This window comes from Trichosurus vulpecula, chromosome 8, assembly GCF_011100635.1.
Source record: "Trichosurus vulpecula isolate mTriVul1 chromosome 8, mTriVul1.pri, whole genome shotgun sequence".
NCBI classification, from domain to species: domain Eukaryota; kingdom Metazoa; phylum Chordata; class Mammalia; order Diprotodontia; family Phalangeridae; genus Trichosurus; species Trichosurus vulpecula.
Genome location: NC_050580.1, coordinates 197119809 through 197138219, shown reverse-complemented (window position 1 = coordinate 197138219; position 18411 = coordinate 197119809). Strand labels below are relative to the sequence as shown.

The following is an 18411-nucleotide window of genomic DNA, read 5'->3' as shown; positions in this document are numbered from 1 at the left end:
AGCATTTATTAAGCACCAGCTACATGCCAAGCACAAGGTAAATGACATTCCTTGCTCTCAATGAGTTTATAGTCTACTATACTCTGAGCTCAAGTGATTCACCAGCTTCAGGCTATCCAATAGCAAGGATAACAAAGCATGTGCCCCTATGCCCAGCCACCAAAAAGAAGATTAAGAACCTGTGGACCAGACAATACAAAGGGCTCTTCCAGCTTTATTATTCTATGGTTCTAAAGATCAAAGGAGATAATATAAGTCAAGTGCTTTGTAAGCCTAAAGGATCCTATCAATGTAAACAGAATTTTAAAAAGAGCATATTACGTTCACAGTTGTTACATTACAGGATTTTTATTTCTACAGAGATTGGAGTTCACCTCTCGGGAGGCAAATTAAACTCAAAAGGACTGTGTATCATAGCCATCATATATTACACTGTGCCCATGAAGTCCAAAAGACGGGTGGAATTGTAGAATGAGCTGGAAATGACCTTAGGGATCATGCAATCCAGCTCCCCACTTTACAGGGCCAGGAAGGGCAAAGAATCTTGCCCTGGGTCATTCAATTAGAAGCAAAGCCAGAAGTTGGACCCAGTTGTCCTGACTCCAAGTCCAATCCTCTTCCATTGCTAGAGAACTTTTGTCATGGGGTCAGACAGGAGATGTTACTATTGATTAAAATGGCAAAACACAATAATAAAAAAAATCATATGGCAAGATTTTAAATGAGTGTATAATCTCCTTAGGGCTAAGAGTCACAAACCTAGACTTGCAGAGTAATGGCAGATGTGTGGCAGAGCATATGGATGATAGCAGTGGCTGGAGAGAGAAAAGAGAAGCAGGTTTTAGACAAGAATATGAGGGAGGATAAAGAACTTACTTCTTAGTCCATAGAAAGTCTTCCTTAGGTTGGAGGAAGAGGGAGAGAAAGAGATAGAGATGGGGGGGCAGGGGGGATGGAGAGATAGAGAGAGACAAAGAGAGAGAGAGAGAGAATCACAGTTAGAAGTCATAACTCACAGCTATAGAGGAAGCTATGCAGCTAGTGTGGAGCATCGGAAAGAGAGCTGGGTTTGCAGTCAAAGGATTAGGGTTTGAATCCTAGGTTCTGCCACTTACTTATCCTGTGACTGTGAATAAGTCACTGATACTCTGGGTGTCAGTTTCCTCACCCATAAAATCAGGGGACTGGACTAGATGACCTCTGAGGTCCCATTCCAGCTTTACATCAATGGCCCTAAGACTCTGCTGTGGGTCTTAGCTGTCATAAACCCAATTTGACAATTAATCAAGAAAAGAGATGAGTTTTTGTCTTTGAAGTTAGGAAAGAAGAAACAGAGAAGTATTAGGAATCATAAGGTGATGCAGTGGATACAGTGCTGGGCCTGAGCATTTGAGTGACCGGAAACAGAAAAGGACTGTTGAGGGTGCCTACATCTTGAGATAAAATGGAAATGGAGACTCTAGGCCTCAAAATTTGACTGGTTCCTACCTTACTCTTATCCTGCAGGATGAAGGCGAGTTGGAATAGTCATCCTCCTTGGAGAAGAGGCCCTGTACAAACCAGAAGATTAGGTGTTTCCTGTGTGATTTCAACATAAAGGATTAGAGAATGAGGCCTACTTTGACAAAGGATCCAGATTGAAAAGAGATTTGTATACCTCACATATCCGTGGTGTTAACCCCAAGGAGGCCTAGGGAGAAGGAGGAAAAAAAAAATTACTTTGCATTCTCCGAGTTCTGTTTGCTTCATTATGCATCAGTTCATGTAAAACTTTCCTGGCGTTTCTGAAATCATCCTGCTTGTCATTTCTTATAGCACAATAATATTTCATTACAATCATATACCACAGCTTGTTTAGCCATTCCCCAATTGATGGACATCCATTCAATTTCCAATTCTTAGCCACCACAAAAAGAGCTGCTATAGATATTTTTGTACAAATAGGTCCTTTTCTCTTTTTTTGGCTATCTTTTGGATATAGGCCTAGCAGCAGTATAGCTGGATCAAAAGACATGCACAGTTTTATAGCCCTTTAGGCATAGTTCCAAATTGCTCTCCAAAATGGTTGGATCAGTTCACAACTCCAACAGTGCATTAGTGTCCTAGTTTTCCCACATCCCCTCCAACATTTCCCTTTTTTGTCCTATTAGCAACTCTGACAGGTGAGAAGTGGTACCTCAGAATTGTTTTAATTTGCATTTCTCTAATCAAAGGAGATGTAGAGCATTTTTTCATATGACTATAGATAGCTTTAATTTCTTTGTCTGAAAAACTGCCTGTTCATATCTTTTGACCATTTATCACTTGGGGAATGCCTTCTATTTTTATAAATTTGACCCAGTTATATTTGGGAAATAAGACCATTATCAGAGCTACTAGTTGCAATTTTATTTCCCAGTTTACTGCTTTCCTTATAATTTTGTTTGCATTGTTTTTGTTTGTGCAAAAAAATTTTTAATTTTATATAACCAAAATTATCTATTTTACATTTTGTAATACTCACAGAGAGATATTCTTAAGGGCCTCACCTATTTGTTTTACTTAAGTAATGAAGGCTGGCCTAGGGCTAAATCCTTAAGCCCTACCTCCTACCCTACTCCCCGCCCCCCAAAACTCCACAGACCTCTCATATATATAGCTTAGAACTTTGACCACATTACCTTTTGACCCTGGGCATTGCCCAGGCTAATACCAAGGATACTGTTGGATTTTATCATAAAATCAAAGTTGTGTAGAGGTCTAGACCATCACATGACAGGCTTAAATCATAGCTATCAAAGAAAGTTATAAAACAGTCCTGTATGTTATAAAGTTCACTAAATCCAGTCCCAGCTAAAATCTCATCTTTTATAGGAACATTTCCCAATCTCCCTTAATGCCAGTGCCCTCCCTCACTGGTTATCTCCAGTCTAGCCCAAATAAATCTTGTTTGTACACAGTCTTTTGTACATAGTGTCACCCATTAGACTGTGAACTTCTTGAGAGCAGGGGCTGAGTTTTTTTTCTCCCTGCTTTTCTTTTTATCCCTAGCACTTAGCTGGTATATTGTAGGTGATTAATAAATGCTTTCTAACTTGACTAAATTTTATTGTACGATCTAAGCATTAGAACTGACAGACTGTCATCTGGTGAAAAAGACAGACTCCTAGCCATTCGATCTGAAAGGAAGGCATTTTGTGCACTATATAGTCATGACATATTATGTCTTTCATTCAATCCACAAACATTACTAATGCCTGTGCTACGACTTAAGGGAAATAAGAAGGAGCCCATGATGCATGCCTTGCACTGCCTATCTCTGCCAGGAGGGGGGGTATGTTTGCCCATATAACTGGTACACAATGGACCAAAGAAGGCATTATGGCATAGCTGCATCTTAATGGATGGGTAAAAATTCATTAATTGAAGTGGGGAGGGAGAACATGACAAGAACAGGATGGGAACAAAGGGACCAAGGTAAGAGCACTCTTGTGCTTGGAGATCAGTGTGTTTGGAGACCACAGTGTGGTAAGCACATGGAGGGAAATCACAGGAGACAAGACTAGAAAGGGGGTCTTGAATGCCACATAAAGGAGATTCAAATTTTAAAATATGTATGTAACAGTTCTGATTGGCTTTTCAATTTGAGGCACTTTAGAAATGTTTGTTTTTTATAATGTGATCCTATATAAAATTCTTCATTGAACTCTGAAATAAAACCTGTGTGTGTGCATGTGCACACTGTACTCAGGAACCAATCAACAAGCATTTATTAACTGCCTACTGTGTTCCAAGCACTATGCTAGGCTCAGGAGCTACAGAGACATAAGTGATATAATTCTGGTCCTCAAGAAGGTGAAACTCTTTGAGGGAAAACAACAATATACATCCTGTTAGTCATTTCAGTTAAGTGAATATGACCTAAATTATCTTTATTGAGTCTTCCTTCTTTTTTCCTCAGTGTAAATGCCCGTGTGTGTGTGTGTGTGTGTGTGTGTGTGTGTGTGTGCATGTTTAAATCATGAGTTGTTCCCAAATACAGATTCTTACTTCCTACTTGCTTTAAAATCCTATTCAAAATTCACCTGCCCCAGGAAGATAAGCACAAGGTCACTCACCGGGGTGCCTATCATCGTGTATGTCTTTCCCGAGCCTGTCTGCCCATAAGCAAAGAGGCAGATGTTGTAGCCTTTGGCAGCTCCCGAGAGCACCTCTGTCCCCAGATCCTGGAACACCTGCAACAGTAAAACAGAGGGGAAGCTCCCTGAGTGACGGCAATCCTTCCACTAGGGGGACATGTGTTGTTTTGTTGTCTCTTGGTCTGTTTTTCTTTCAATTAATCTAGAACACCAAGAATGTCCATTTCACCAGAATCATTAACTCTGCCATCTGAAAAAGGCAATCAAGATAAATTAGACAGGGGTCACTTGGTACTGGGATATTTACATGAACACTCATGTACACACACACATACACACACACACCCCAAGCTCAACCTGAGATACATACATAAATGAGCATGAACCCCACCAAGTACAGTGCTTTGTACAGGGTAGGAACAAAATAAATATTTGTTCATTTGAGTCTATTCTGTGGCAAGGGCTGGGCATTCAAAGACAAATATGAAATAGTCCTTGCCCTCAAGAGAAGCAAAAAGTCCCAGAAACCTGGACTCAGGGAGCTCCATGGGCATCTGCCCTGTGGGTCCTCTCTACCCATTCATTCCCTACTCAGACTGACTTTGACTGGCAAGGTCTTTTCTCCTGATTATTCACCAGGAGGTCCAGACTCAGTATTGCAGAAATAGCCATGGGTCATCAAAAATGTCTAATATGGAGTGTTTTTATCCATGAAATCACAGAATTTTAAAACCAGACCAAACTGAAACTCCTCTACAAAAGTTTGCCCAAAGACCATACAGTGAGTTCCTAGGATCGAGGCATGTGCTGGTAAATGTTTAACAAAACCGGGGGGGAAATGTAATTGTGACATGTAACTAAGTTTATTAACATTTTCTCCATCACTTTGTTAAGTCTAGAGTAGACAATCAACAAGTCGATAAACGCAAGACCTGATTTGTATTGTTGAGTTGTTTTTCGGTTGTGTCTGACCCTTCGTAACTCCAGTTGGGGTTTTCTTGGTAAAGATACTGGAGTGGTTTGCCATTTCTTTCTCCAGCTCATTTTACAGAAGAGGAAACTGAGGCAAACAGGATTAAGTGACTTGCCCAGGGTCACAGAGCTAGTAAGTGTATGAGGCCACATTTAAACTCAGGAAGATGAGTCTTCCTGATTCTAAGTCCAGTAGCATCACCCACTTCGCCACCCAGCTGCCCTAGTGTTTGACTACTTCCTTGGTGTAAATAAATGCTCATATCAAAAATTTAACAATGGGCTGTCCTAGGCTCTAGCACACCCCTGGCCAGCATCCTATAATAAGTATATTATATCCCCAGACCCTTGGGGAAAAGAGTAGCCCAGTCACTGGAGAAAGCTTGACTTCCAAGTCAAAGTGACCCTGTGCTCAGCCAAGCAGCCAGCCAGATGGAGACCCTGCATCATGAGGAACTCACAAGTTTGCCTCTGCTTCTGTTTAGGGGAGGTAGAGACGTTCAGTCCTTAGGAAGGGCTTGCAGAAGAATAAAGTGTCTCTTTGGTTCTGGCTAAGTCTGTAGAACATTCTGTTGTTTTGGTTTTTGCTCTAGGTCAATCACTTCAGAAAATAAATAGTTTTGTTTCCAGTTTGAAGGGGAACCTAGGCAGCTGGGCAGTGTAGTAGATACAACACTAAATTTGGGAGTTGGGAAGATCTGATCCTACCTCAGAGGGTCACTGTGTGACCCTGGACAAGTCACTGAAACTTTCTCAGCCTCAGTTTCCTCATCTGAAAAAGGAGTGTGATGATGAATAGCACCTACCTCTCAGGGCTGTTGCAAGAATCATATGAGGTAATATAAATAAAATATTTTGTAAACCTTGAAGCATTGTATAAATGGGAGGGGAGGGAACAAGCACCTACTGTGTGCCTGGCACTTGGCTCAGCACTTTACTAATATTATCTCATTTGATCCTCATAATAACCCTGGGAAGTTGGTGCTATGATTATCCCCCTTTAATAGTGGAGGAAACTGAGGCAAAAAGGATAAAGTGACTAGCCCAGGGTCACACAGCTTATAAGTGTCAGAGGTCAGATTTGAACTCAGGAAGATGAGTCTTTTTGACTCCAGGCCCAACACTGTATCCAATGTAACACCTGTCTATCTATCTATTTATCTGTCTGTCTGTCTATCATTAAATTTTGGTGAGGTTCATCAAAATTTCTTAAAATTCTACTCCTAGCATGCAGGTCAATCTGGGTCCTTAGAGACTATAAATTATTTGGCCATTGCAACCCACAAAACAAAGAGTCCTGTAAGTCTCTCTGTGACTTTTTCAGTTACAGAGGCAAAGTAGTAGGAAAAGGAACTCAGTTTCCCCTTTTCACAGTTTTTTTAAACTTTCCATAAACATTAATTTAACTTTTGGTACTTCAAGCGTGTGAGTCTTATCTATTACAAGAGAGAATGAACTCTATTCATACTGATATATTCCCTATAAATCAAATCAGAAAATGTTCAGTCTGCAGTTCAATCTGGACAGTCAGCTCCACGGTTCTCTTTAAAAAAGAAGATAAAAGAATTAGTAGAATTGGTTTCATTGTGCATCCGAAGGGAACATGAACCAACACTTCATGGAATACTGTATCATTTTGCCTTGTAGTACTGAAGAAAAGCTTAAGTAAAAGGACTACCAAGGATATGTAACTATACCTTATGTTCCAAAATCTATTGTAGAAGTCAAAGAAATAAAGAAATCATACGAATAGGTGAGATCTTCCAAATTAAGTCAACAGGGGGTCAAGATTAAGAAACAAGAGTCCAAGAGTTTATAGACTACTTAGAAACCTCAAACATAAATAGATATATATACACACACATATGTACACACATATATATGCACACCTATGTATGTATGTACATGTGTGAATATATACATACACATATGTGTATGTATAAATAAAATGAATAGCAACCCAAAAAAAGTCATCCAAAAAATTAAATTCTCTATAGTTTACTAGAAGGCTGGGAAAACTAGAAGACAATAGGGCACAAACTAGGTGTAGACCAACATCTCACACCCTATACCAGAATAAGGTCAAAATGGGTAAATGATTTAGACATAAAAGGGGATACCATAAGCAAATTAGGAGAGCAAAGAATAGTTTACCTGTCAGATCTATGGAGAAGGGAAGAATTTATGACCAAATAAGAGATAGATAACATTATGAAATGCAAAATGAATAATTTTGATTACATTAAATTAAAAAGGTTCTGCACAAATAAAACCAATGCAACCAAGATTAGAAGGAAAGCAGAAAGCTGGAAAACAATTCTTACAGCACATATCTCTGATAAAGGCCTCATTTCTCAAATATATAGAGTACTGAGTTATATTTATAAGGATACAAGTCATTCCCCAGTTGATAAATGGTCAAAGGATATGAACAGGTACTTTTCAGACGAAGAAATCAAAGCTATCTATAGTCATATAAAAAATGCTCTAAATCACTATTAATAAAAGAAATGCAAATTAAAACAACTCTGAAGTACCACCTCACACCTATCAGATTGGCTAATATGACAGAAATGGAAAATGACAAATGTTGGAAGGAGTGTGGAAAAACTGGGACACTGATGCAGTGGAGTTATGAACTGACCCAACTGTTCTGGAGAGCAATCTGAAACTATGCCCAAAGGGCTATAAAACCACATATCCTCTGACCCAACAATACCAATACTAGGTTTATACTCCAAAGAGAATTTTTTTAAAAAAAGGAAAAGAGCCTAAGTGTAGAAAAATATTTATAACACTTCTTTTTGTGGTAGCCAAGAATTGGAAATGGGAAATGTCTGAACAAGTTGTATATGATTGTGACAGAATACTATCACACTATAAGAAATGATAAACAGGATGCTTTCAGAAAAACCTGGAAAGGCTTACATGAACTGATCCAAAGTGAAGTGAGCAGAAGCAGGAGAACACTGTACACAGTAGCAGCAATATTGCATGACGATCAACCGTGAATGACTTAACTATTCTCAGCAATACAACGATTTAAGACAATCCCAAAGGACTCAGGATGAAAAATGCGATCCACCTCCAGAGAAAAAACTGATGGAATTTGAATGCAGATTTAAGCATACTTTATTTTAACTTTATTTTTCTTGGGGGTTTTTCAAGGGGTTCTGTGTTTTCTTTCACAACATGACTAATGTGGAAATGTTCTGCTTGACTGCACACATATAACCTATATCAAATTGCTTGCTCTCTCAATGAGGGGGCCCAGGGAACAAGGGAGGGAGAGAATTTGGAACTCAAAATTTTTAAAATATTGTTAATGATTGCACATGTGCAACCTATATCAGACTGCTCTCTTCGGGAAGGGGAAAGGGAAGGGGAAGTGGAAGAAGGAAGGGGAAAAAATCAGGCACTCAAAATCTTATAAGAAAATGAATACTGAAAACTGTCTTTACATGTAACTTGAAAAGATAAAAATACTATTTACATTTAAAAAGAATATTAAAAATATTTTTACATGTAATTGGAAAAAATAAAATAATAAAGTACTCCAGGTTAAAAACCTATGAGCCTTTGTATCTCTGTATAGAGAAAAGACCAAATTTAGGACTTCAGGAAGCAAGAGATGGGAATACACAAGAGAAAGTCCAGTCCCAAGGTATTCTAACCCAGCTGGAGCTGTGCTTGTACTTATACTCCCTGACTTGGGGACAATTTATGTTTGATTTAGAAAAATGCCTTTAGGTGCAAGACCTCTAGGCGCAGTACCAAGAGAAGCCAAAGAAAAATGTTTTAACTTCAGCCTTAATCAATCACCCCAACTTGATTTGTCCTCTTCCTTCCCCATTCACCACTCCACAGCTGCTAGAAACTGTACAGGGTTCTCTTTGTCCCCCTGAAGCTGGCTGGTCCAAACTCTCCAAGTCTGAAGAAGAAAGAGACATATAACCTTCTTTGTCAAATTTCTGACATCTATCCCCTGTTTAGAAAGCCTTCTACAGGATCCCATGTTTCGTTCCAGTGCTCTAATGGGAAGTCAGAACAGAAAGGCTCTCAAGGAAGAGAAGTCTAGGCACATTCAGACATATGCATACAGACATACGCATGCTATTTTTGCCCAACTCTCACAGCAAGCTAGGATAATTAGGAAGGAAAACATTTTATACCTGCCTCTTCTCCAAGCTAAAACATTGCCCAAGAAACTTTATAAAACATAACTTGAAGATCATGTTTTAGCTCAAACGTCAACCAGTGTTTATTATGGAAATCAACTAGGCCAAATCTGGGACCTTTAGAGATTTTGTAGAAGACTACATGATAAGTGGGCAGCTAGGTGCACAGTGGATAGAAGCCTAGAGTCAGGAAGACCTAAGTTCAAATTCGACCTCACACACTTACTAGTTGTGTGACCCTGGGCAAATCACTTAACCCTGTTTGCCTCGGTTTCCTCATCTGTCAAATGGGCTGGAGAAGGAAATGACAAACCACTCCAGTATCTTGCCAAGAAAACCCCAAATGGGGTCACAAAGAGTCAGACATGACTGAAAAACGACCAAACCACAATAGATGCCAAGTGTTATATAGGGTACTCTCTACTATCGACACTGTCTCTTAACAGGTTTCTGCCAAGGTGAAAGCCGACCAAGTAAATCAGACCACTATTATCACATAAGTGAAATTTGGCTAAACTGAGGCAGGTGGGTAGCACAGTGGAGAGAACACTGAGACTAGAGTCAGGAAGACCAAAGTTCAAATCCAGCCTCAGTCACTTACCAGCTGCATAACCATTAGCAAGTCATTTAACCTCTGTCTACCTCAGTTTCCACAATTGTAAAATGAGGTTAACAGCATCTACCTCACAGACTTCTTGTGAGGATCAAATAAGAGAATATTTTAAAAGTGCTCAGCACACAGTAGATACTCTATAAATGCTTATTCCCTTCCCTAAAGCAAAGATCATGGGCCACCCTGAAAAGGAAACAGGGGTCACATTGCAAAGAGAGGGGCAACAGTCAATTGTACTCCTGGTAGGATATGAAGGCTGATTATATGTAAGCATCTGAGGTCTCTTTAACACTAGGTGGAGCTCAGCCCTCAGCCCAGCCATTTCGCCACTGAAGTCCCAGGGACCCCCTGCAAAGCTCAGAGCTAATTCACCACATTAGGGAGAGCTCAGTATAGGCATCAAGAATTTGGTACTATCAAATCCAGCAAGGTATACAGCTTAAAGATTGCCCACTATTGAAAAAATTATAACAATATTATCACACCCATGCTGCTCTCAAAGCAAACAAAATAGAAGCATCCACCAGAGTTTATAAAAACAGTAAGAGGATTGATAAGACTTATTAATTACCCAGTAATTGTAGAAGGAATTTTTCACAAAGTTTTTATTGTTTTTACAATAATCCATCATCTCCGCATGAATCTGACAAGACCTCTCCCAAAAAGGATTTGATTTGGAAAAAAAGCAAAGCTCAAGAGAAATGAAATAAATGTTGACTGTAAATATAACTTTTATACATTATATATTAAGGTAGCTATAAAAGAGACATTTCATGAAACCAGGTAGAATTTAAGAATGAAAAATCAGATTACCAAACCTATCCACTAGCAGAAACCTGTACTTGAATGGAAAACATCTGGAAAAGGATTCTGGGTAGTTGCTGGAAGTCATTCAAACATCTGTTTTCACTAATGTTGTTAGTTACATGGAAAAAATGAGTTCTCTTTTCTTTTTTAAAGGAAACTTACCACCCAAATCTAAAGCTTATGTTTCCATACATTTGTGATTTTATGACTTACAGTTATTCTCCATTACATTTCATTTTATTTGATTTGGCCCATTATTCAAGCCTTAGAGCTTTTTTGGAACCTGATTCTGTCTTCTGAATTGTCTCCTCTCCTGCTCTTCTATGTCATCTGCAAATATGAAGATGCCATCTTTGCCTTCATTCAAGTCACTCCTAAAAATGGTGAACTCCAAAGGACAATGGGCAGATATCTGAGGGACCACACTAAATACCTCTCTCCAACCCAACATCTATCCATTAATGACCAAATCATTAGAACAATGCTAAATCCACCTAACTGTACTATAATCTGGCTGCCATCTTGCCATTTTTTCCATGAGGATAGCATGAATGATTCTCTCAAATGTTATGCTAAAATCAAAGTAAAACTATAGCATTCTCTTGATCTATTGAAATAAGGTTAGTTTGGCCTCGCCTGCTCTTGATCAAGTTTTTTGACCACATTTTCCTTTTATGTTCACAGACCATCCCTTTGGAATAGAGGTTTGCCAGGAGTCAAGGTTCCAGTTTCGAAGACTTCACCCTAATCCTATTTTTGAAAATCAAGACATGTGTCCTTTTCCAGCCCTGTGGCACCTCTCCCATGTTACAAAATCCTTTAGAGGGAATTAAAAGGGTCAATAATCACATCATTCAACCAATTCTTTCAGTACCCTGGGTTATAATTCCCCTGGGACTAGTGAGTTGAATTCATCAAGGGCAGATAAATGTTCTCTTACTCTGTCCTTACTTAACTTGGGTTCCAGCTCCCCATTAATTATTTTTATTCTGTTCTTCCCAGTTTAAGAATCATTCTCCTCAGAAATGAAAATAGAAGCAAAACGAGAGTTGAGTCGTTCTGCCTTCTCTTATCATCTGATAACACTGTCCTATCCATCTCGATCTGAAGTCCTATTCCTTCATTGATGATGTTCCTTTCCTCCAAATGACTTTTTAAAAACAAGATTTTTTGTTGTTCTTAGAACCTGTAAGAGAGGGGTACTCCCACACCAATCCCACAGAAGGCAGAACGTAACTACAAGGGATTAACGAAAGATTATCTGACTGCAAAAATGTGTACTCCAACACCTCTCTGATTGGGTCAAGAAGGGAAGAACCAAAAATCACCTAAGCAAACAAGGCATCTCTGAAGGGCTTTAAATAGCTCCTCTCTAGAAGACTTTCAGAGGATTTTGTAATCAAGATAAGTTACTAAACTGCTCATACCCTTTGACATAAAGATTCCACTACTGAACTACTTTATATCCCAAGGAAATAATCAAAAGGAAAAAAACCCTTGCAGAAAAATGACAATATTGGCATTATTTTAATAACCAAAAATTAGAAACAAAATCTATGTCCAACAACTGAGGACAAGGTAAAAAAAATGGCCTATGAATGTAATGGAATATTTTATGCTGCTCAGTCATTTTCAGTCATGTCTGAATCTTTGTGACCCCATTTGGGGTTTTCTCGGCAAAGATGCTGGAGCGGTTTGCCATTTCCTTCTCCAGCTCATTCTACAGATGACAGCACTAAGGCAAACAGGGTCAAGTGACTTGCCCAGGGTCACACAGCTAGTGAGTGTCTCAGGCCACATTTTGACTCCAAGCCCAGAGCTCTATCCACTGGGCCACCTAGTTACCCATAGTGGGAACCAAGGGCAAAAGGTTAATTTAGTCTCAGCCAAGGGTCTCTGCCTCAGAGATGCTCTTGGTGGATCTTGGTGACTTCTTTGTTCCCAGTGTCCAGTGAAAGAGCATATTTTAAGGAGAGAGGTCTCGAGGCCTTCTCCCCTCACACCATATAGCCCCATGAAAAAGCCTCAGTCATTAGCCTCCATTTTTATTCTTAGTCTCTGATCTTGTGAATTCTGAAAGGTCAGGCAGGTGATCAGAAGGTCCCAATACAACAGAGTGTGGGTTTTGAAGCTAGCAAAGCATCAATGTCCAGGGAGACCTTTGAGGGTGACCTTCAGCATCTAGCCCAGCAGCAGCTGAGAAGAGGACTCATGCAGGAGTCATGCCCCATCTGGTCCCTGAGATGTTAGAAGGAAATGTATATACCTTGTTCTTGCTCTATCTTTAAAATAGACATTCTTTTTAAAACCTTGCTGATGTTACATAGCTAAATGAAACTGGGGCAGTAGTTGCTGGTGCCCAACAATGGGTGTGGGGTGGAGCAACACAGCTAGTGGGTGCTTGAACCTAATGCTGCAGCAAAGGAAACCCTGCCCTGAAATGAAACCTGAGGAGAAGATGTAGCAGTCTGGATCTAAATGAATGGGAGAAAGGTTACTCACTACATGTATTTCAACATAATTGGTTTTCTTCGTAATCCTATGTATTTTGTTTTATGCATTTAAAAAACTCTATTCTGAGGCTTCCACAGGTTTCACCAGATGGACAAAAGGGTTTGTGACACCAAAAAGTTTAAAATCTTCCAGATGATCTTGTTTGTAGATGATGTACTGATTATATTAAATTATATTATATATTATTATATTAATTAATTAATATAATAATATAAATTAAATTAAATCTTTAAAACTTCCGACATGAAACCCAGAATCACTCAAAAGAGTTCAAATACAACCACAAGGAAAAACTAAGTGGAGGGAAGGAAAGAAGAAAGGAGGGATGGAAGGATTTAGGGAGGAAGAGAGGAGGGAACAAAGAAGGAAGGAAGGAAAGAAGAACAGAAGGGAGAAAGGGAGGGAGGAAGGAAGGAAGGAAAGAAAAGGGAAGGAGGAAGGAAAATGGCTCCTTTTCTTATAAATTTAATTCAGTATCCTCTATATCTTAGAATTTAGACCTTTATTAGAAAAACTTGATGTAAACACGTTTTCCCTTCCTGCTCTTCTTCTAATTTTGCCTACATTGGTTTTGCTTGTGCGAAATTTTTAAGTTTCATGTAATCAAGATTATCCATTTAAATTCTATGAACCTCTCTGTCTCTTGTTTGGTCATGAACTCATCCCTTATCCCTAGATCTAACAGGTCATTTCTTCCATTTTCCACTAATAATTTGCTTATGATGTTACCTATTACATCTAAATCATATACTCATTTTGAGTTTATCTTGGCATGTGGCATGACATACTAATATACTGTTTGTAAAATCCTAAATTGGTCCAACCATTTTGGAAAACAATTTACAATTATGCAAGAAAAATCACCAAACCATTCATATCCTTTGACTCAGTGATCCCACTACTAAGCAAATATCCCAAGGGGGATAAAAAACAAGGGGAAAGTTACTACATAAGCAAAAATAATTAATAAGGGTTCCTGGTAGTAAAAATCCTGGAAAAACAATGGGTACACCCATTAAGACTGAACAAATTGTGGATTTTTAATGTAATGGAATATTGGTACATTCCAAGAGAATATTATTTCAATTATGTAAGAGACAATTAACGTGAATACAGAAGTCAGAGAAAGAGACCAGGTTGCCGCATACTGTTGGGCAATGTGGTAAAGGTAGCTAGAAGAGCTGATGAAGGAGTTATAAGCATGGCATCCCTAGTGGCCTTTGTAAAGGTGACCTTGAAAAAGGTCAGAGCCCATGACCAGTTGGGATGGAAAGCAGCATGTGACAGTTAACAGCAGACATCAACACCTGGTGGAGAATAGCACCTAGCAAGGGTACAGGCATGGCAGAAGGCAAAAGGACACATGGGGAGTACTGCAGCATCAGAGACATCAGATGCTATGCCAAATAGGCTCCCTAGTCACATGTATTCCCTATGTATGCATTCCTTCACATGCGGATGCCCATCTGTTCATCACATATGGCTATCCCACACATAATTCCTATAAAGAGCACAGACTCTTCCCACTGACTGTGTATTTATTTAAGAAAAAGTGGGTTCAGGGTTTATTGCAGGAGGGAGAGAAATTGTCTATTATTAGTTTATTTACATTGCTATTTAATTCAAATGTCTTTGCTATAAACTATCATCTGAATGACTGGTAAAATGTAAAATCCATGAGTGGGGCCTAATGAGCTATGGCTTAGAAAGGACTTACTAAATGGGGTCCCAGAGTCAGGAAAAGAGCCTAATTTGCTGCATGAAAAATTCAAAGAAACATGAGAAGATTCTTATAAAACTGATAAAAGGGGAATTGAAGGGAGAGAAGTATTTGTGTAGTGCCAACTATGTGCCAGAACAAAGAGAACATTATGTAAGAGACAATTAATATGAATACAGAAGTCAGAGAAAGAGACCAGGTTGCCACATACTGTTGGGCAATGTGGTAAAGGTAGCTAGAAGAGCTAACAAAGGAGCTATAAGCACAGCATCCCTAGTGGCCTTTGTAAAGGTGACCTTGAAAAGGGTCCGAGCCCATGACCAGTTGGGATGGAAAGCAGCATGTGACAGGAAACAGCAGACATCCAACACCTGGTGGAGAACAGCACCTAGCAAGCGTACGGGCACAGCAGAAGGTAAAAGGACACTGCAGCATCAGAGGCATCAGTTGCTATGCCAAATAGGCTCCCTAGTCACATGTATTCCCTATGTATGCCTTCCTTCATTTACAATAATGTAAATTAAAAACACTAAAAGGCATATGAATTCTAATTATAATAAGCAATGAAACAGTGATGAAATACACCTTTCTTAACTCAATAGAGAAATGAGAGACTACTGATGATATAATTGATGTAATGAGTTTGGCGTAAATATTTTTGTTGCAAGGCAGAGTTCAAAAGGGTGGGGATGAGGAGACGGTATTAAGAGGAAATTGACTGTGGTGTGAAAACAAAGGGCAATAATAAAACTTGAAAAGGAAAAACAGCACCACCCAGGTCCCCAAACCCAGGTCTCAAAAACCATTGAGACAAAATGGGGGCTCAGCCCTCCCATTCATATTACTTTTATTCTAAAAATAATTGAGTCAAATAAGAATATGTCATTTATTAAATATAAACTCCTCTGTTTAGCTTTTAAAGCCCTCCACAACCTAGTTGCAATCTATCCAGCCTCACTGGACACTACTACCTCCTCAACTTCTCCCCCCCAAGAAAACTCTGTGTTCCAACCAAACTGGCCTTCTCTGTTCCTCACATACAGCAGTCCACTTCCCATCTTTGGGAATAGATGGCTTTTGCACTGGCCATCCTACATGCCTGGAATGCACTCCCTCTTTACTTCTATATCACAAAGTCTTCCTTTTAGGAACAATCTAAACATCATCTGCTATATGAAGCTTTTCCTGGTCCTTCTAAAAGTTATTGCCCTTCCTCCAAAATTACCATGTATCTTTGAACATATTTGTATTAATTCAGTTTATACTTATGTTGTATATATTTACTTATATCTTTACTGTCTCCCCATTAGAATATAAACTCCTTACAAGCGGGGATTGTTTCATTCTTTGTATTTGCATCCCCAAAGCCTGGCCTAGAGTAGGTGCATAATTAATACTTGTTGACTGACCCACTGATAGGATAATAGATCTGGAGCTTTGAGGTCTAGGGACCTCAGAGGCCACCGAGGCTACATGCATGAAATCAGCCCTGACAAATGGGTTAAAGGGAAGAACCAAGGTACGAGAAGCTTGGGAAACAGGCACCAGATTCAGTTTGTCTGACTCAGCTAATGAGAAGTAGAAACCTTGTTTCCTTTCCAAAAATACTGATCAAGTGTCCCTCTGGCAAAAGAGAACAGATGATAGAGAGCCAATGGAGTTTACTGAATGGGAAAGGGAGGATAATGGTCTAATGTGCACTTTAGGAACATCTATTTGACAGCTCAGTGGCGGATGGATGGCATAGGAAGAGATCAATAACCAGCAGGCTATTGCAATAGTCTAGGAGTGAGGTGAGGAGGGTCTGCACCAGAGTGGGGGCAGTGTCAGAAAAGTCATATACAAGAGATGTTAAGAAGGCAGAAACAACAGAATTTGAGAGGGAGGGTGAGAGTGAGGAGTCTAGGATGACACCTAGGTTGTGAATCTGGGGGACTGGATGGATGATGGTATTCCCAACAGCACTATGGTTATACACATACAGATATTTTGTTTGCTATATATGTAGATGTATAAATATGTATATATAAACTTATATGAAATCCATATACACATGTGACATGGCATATGTGTGTGTATACATATAAAATAGGTGGCAAAGTGGATAGAGTGCTGGTCCTGGAGGCTAGAAGAAGACTCATCTTTCTGAGTTCAAATCAGGCCTCAGACACTAACTCTGTCAACCTGGGCAAGTCACTTAACCCTGTTTGCCTCAGTACCTCATCTATCAAATGAGCTGGAGAAGGAATGGGCAAACCATTCCAGTATCTTTGCCAAGAAAATTCCAAATGGGGTCATGAGAAGTGCAACATGACAACTGAACAACAACAGATATCTTTAAAAAGATATCTTATGTGTTTTGTGTACATACATATATTTTATTTATTATCTATGTATAGGTATAAATATGTATGTATATAGACATATCATATGCATATATACATACATGATATATAGTATATATGACATATGCCTATGTGATATATAGTATATGCATGTGTTACATATGTGATGTGTACAGATGTCATATGTAATTGTGTGGTATAGGATAGATATGTGTTATGTGTCACATATATACGTAGCATATATATCACATACACACACAAGGGACTGGACCAGCGATTTCATTTGCATAGGGATAAGATGAGGACAATCCCTCCACCAGTGTGGGTTTGCCAGCTGGACCCTACCTGCAACTTTAACAGGCTGGACCCAACCTGCAACTTTAACAGAAGTAAAGTGACTTGTCCCACCATACAGCCAGTTGTGTAAAGGGCCATCCAGTCTAACCTCTTCATTTTACAGATAAGGAAACTGAGGCCTGGGGTGGCTAAAGTGACTTGCCCAGGGCAGTAACAACCATCAGAGGTGAGATTTGAACCCAGGTCCCCTGACTCAGAACTAGTGCCCTTTCTACTGTATGAAGCTGTATCTGAAGCCAGACCTGAACCCCAGTCTTCCTGGCTCTGGGGCTGGCTCTCTACCTACTATACCACCTTTCTATATGTAAGTTGCCTCCCTGAGACACCTGAAGCCATGTAGCTTTTGTCCAGTCCCCAGGGTCTCCCTGGTGACTTGCTAAGGTTCCAAGTAGTCTTAATGCACTCATCAGGTCAGAGGAAAACAAGAAACTAAACCAAGCAGGCACATCTCCTCTAGTCTCATTTTCACACTAAAGCAAGACCAGTGAAACTCAAAGACCCTCAAGAAGGAAGTCGGGATAAAAGGATCAGGAAGCAATTAATGTCTACAACATGACACCCAAGGTGAGTGATTCTCAGAATAGTGTGTGAACTTTTGCCCAGCTAATTAGAAATATTGAAGAACTAAAGAACAAACGAAAACATACTATCTGATGGTTGCTGTCATTCCCCAGAATCACCTGTGCCTGAAGCAAACCTTAAGTAAAACAATAAAGGGAATCTACCCTGTCCTCACGTTTTCTTCCTCTTTCCTCAAGTCTAGATTGTTCATTCACACAAAGATGTA

The 18411-nt window shown here is 39.5% G+C and overlaps 1 protein-coding gene across 1 annotated transcript in view; it reads right to left on the bottom strand.

The window, feature by feature from the left end:
• STARD9 (StAR related lipid transfer domain containing 9) overlaps window positions 1-18411 on the bottom strand; it is a 145470-nt gene that overhangs the window by 59277 nt on the left and 67782 nt on the right. Inside the window, exons 5-7 of the mRNA XM_036736691.1 lie at window positions 4098-4214; window positions 1658-1690; window positions 1489-1550 (exon numbers count right to left, since the gene is read on the bottom strand). Coding sequence (XP_036592586.1) covers window positions 1489-1550; window positions 1658-1690; window positions 4098-4214 — 212 coding nt within the window. The remainder of the gene's footprint in view (window positions 1-1488; window positions 1551-1657; window positions 1691-4097; window positions 4215-18411) is intronic.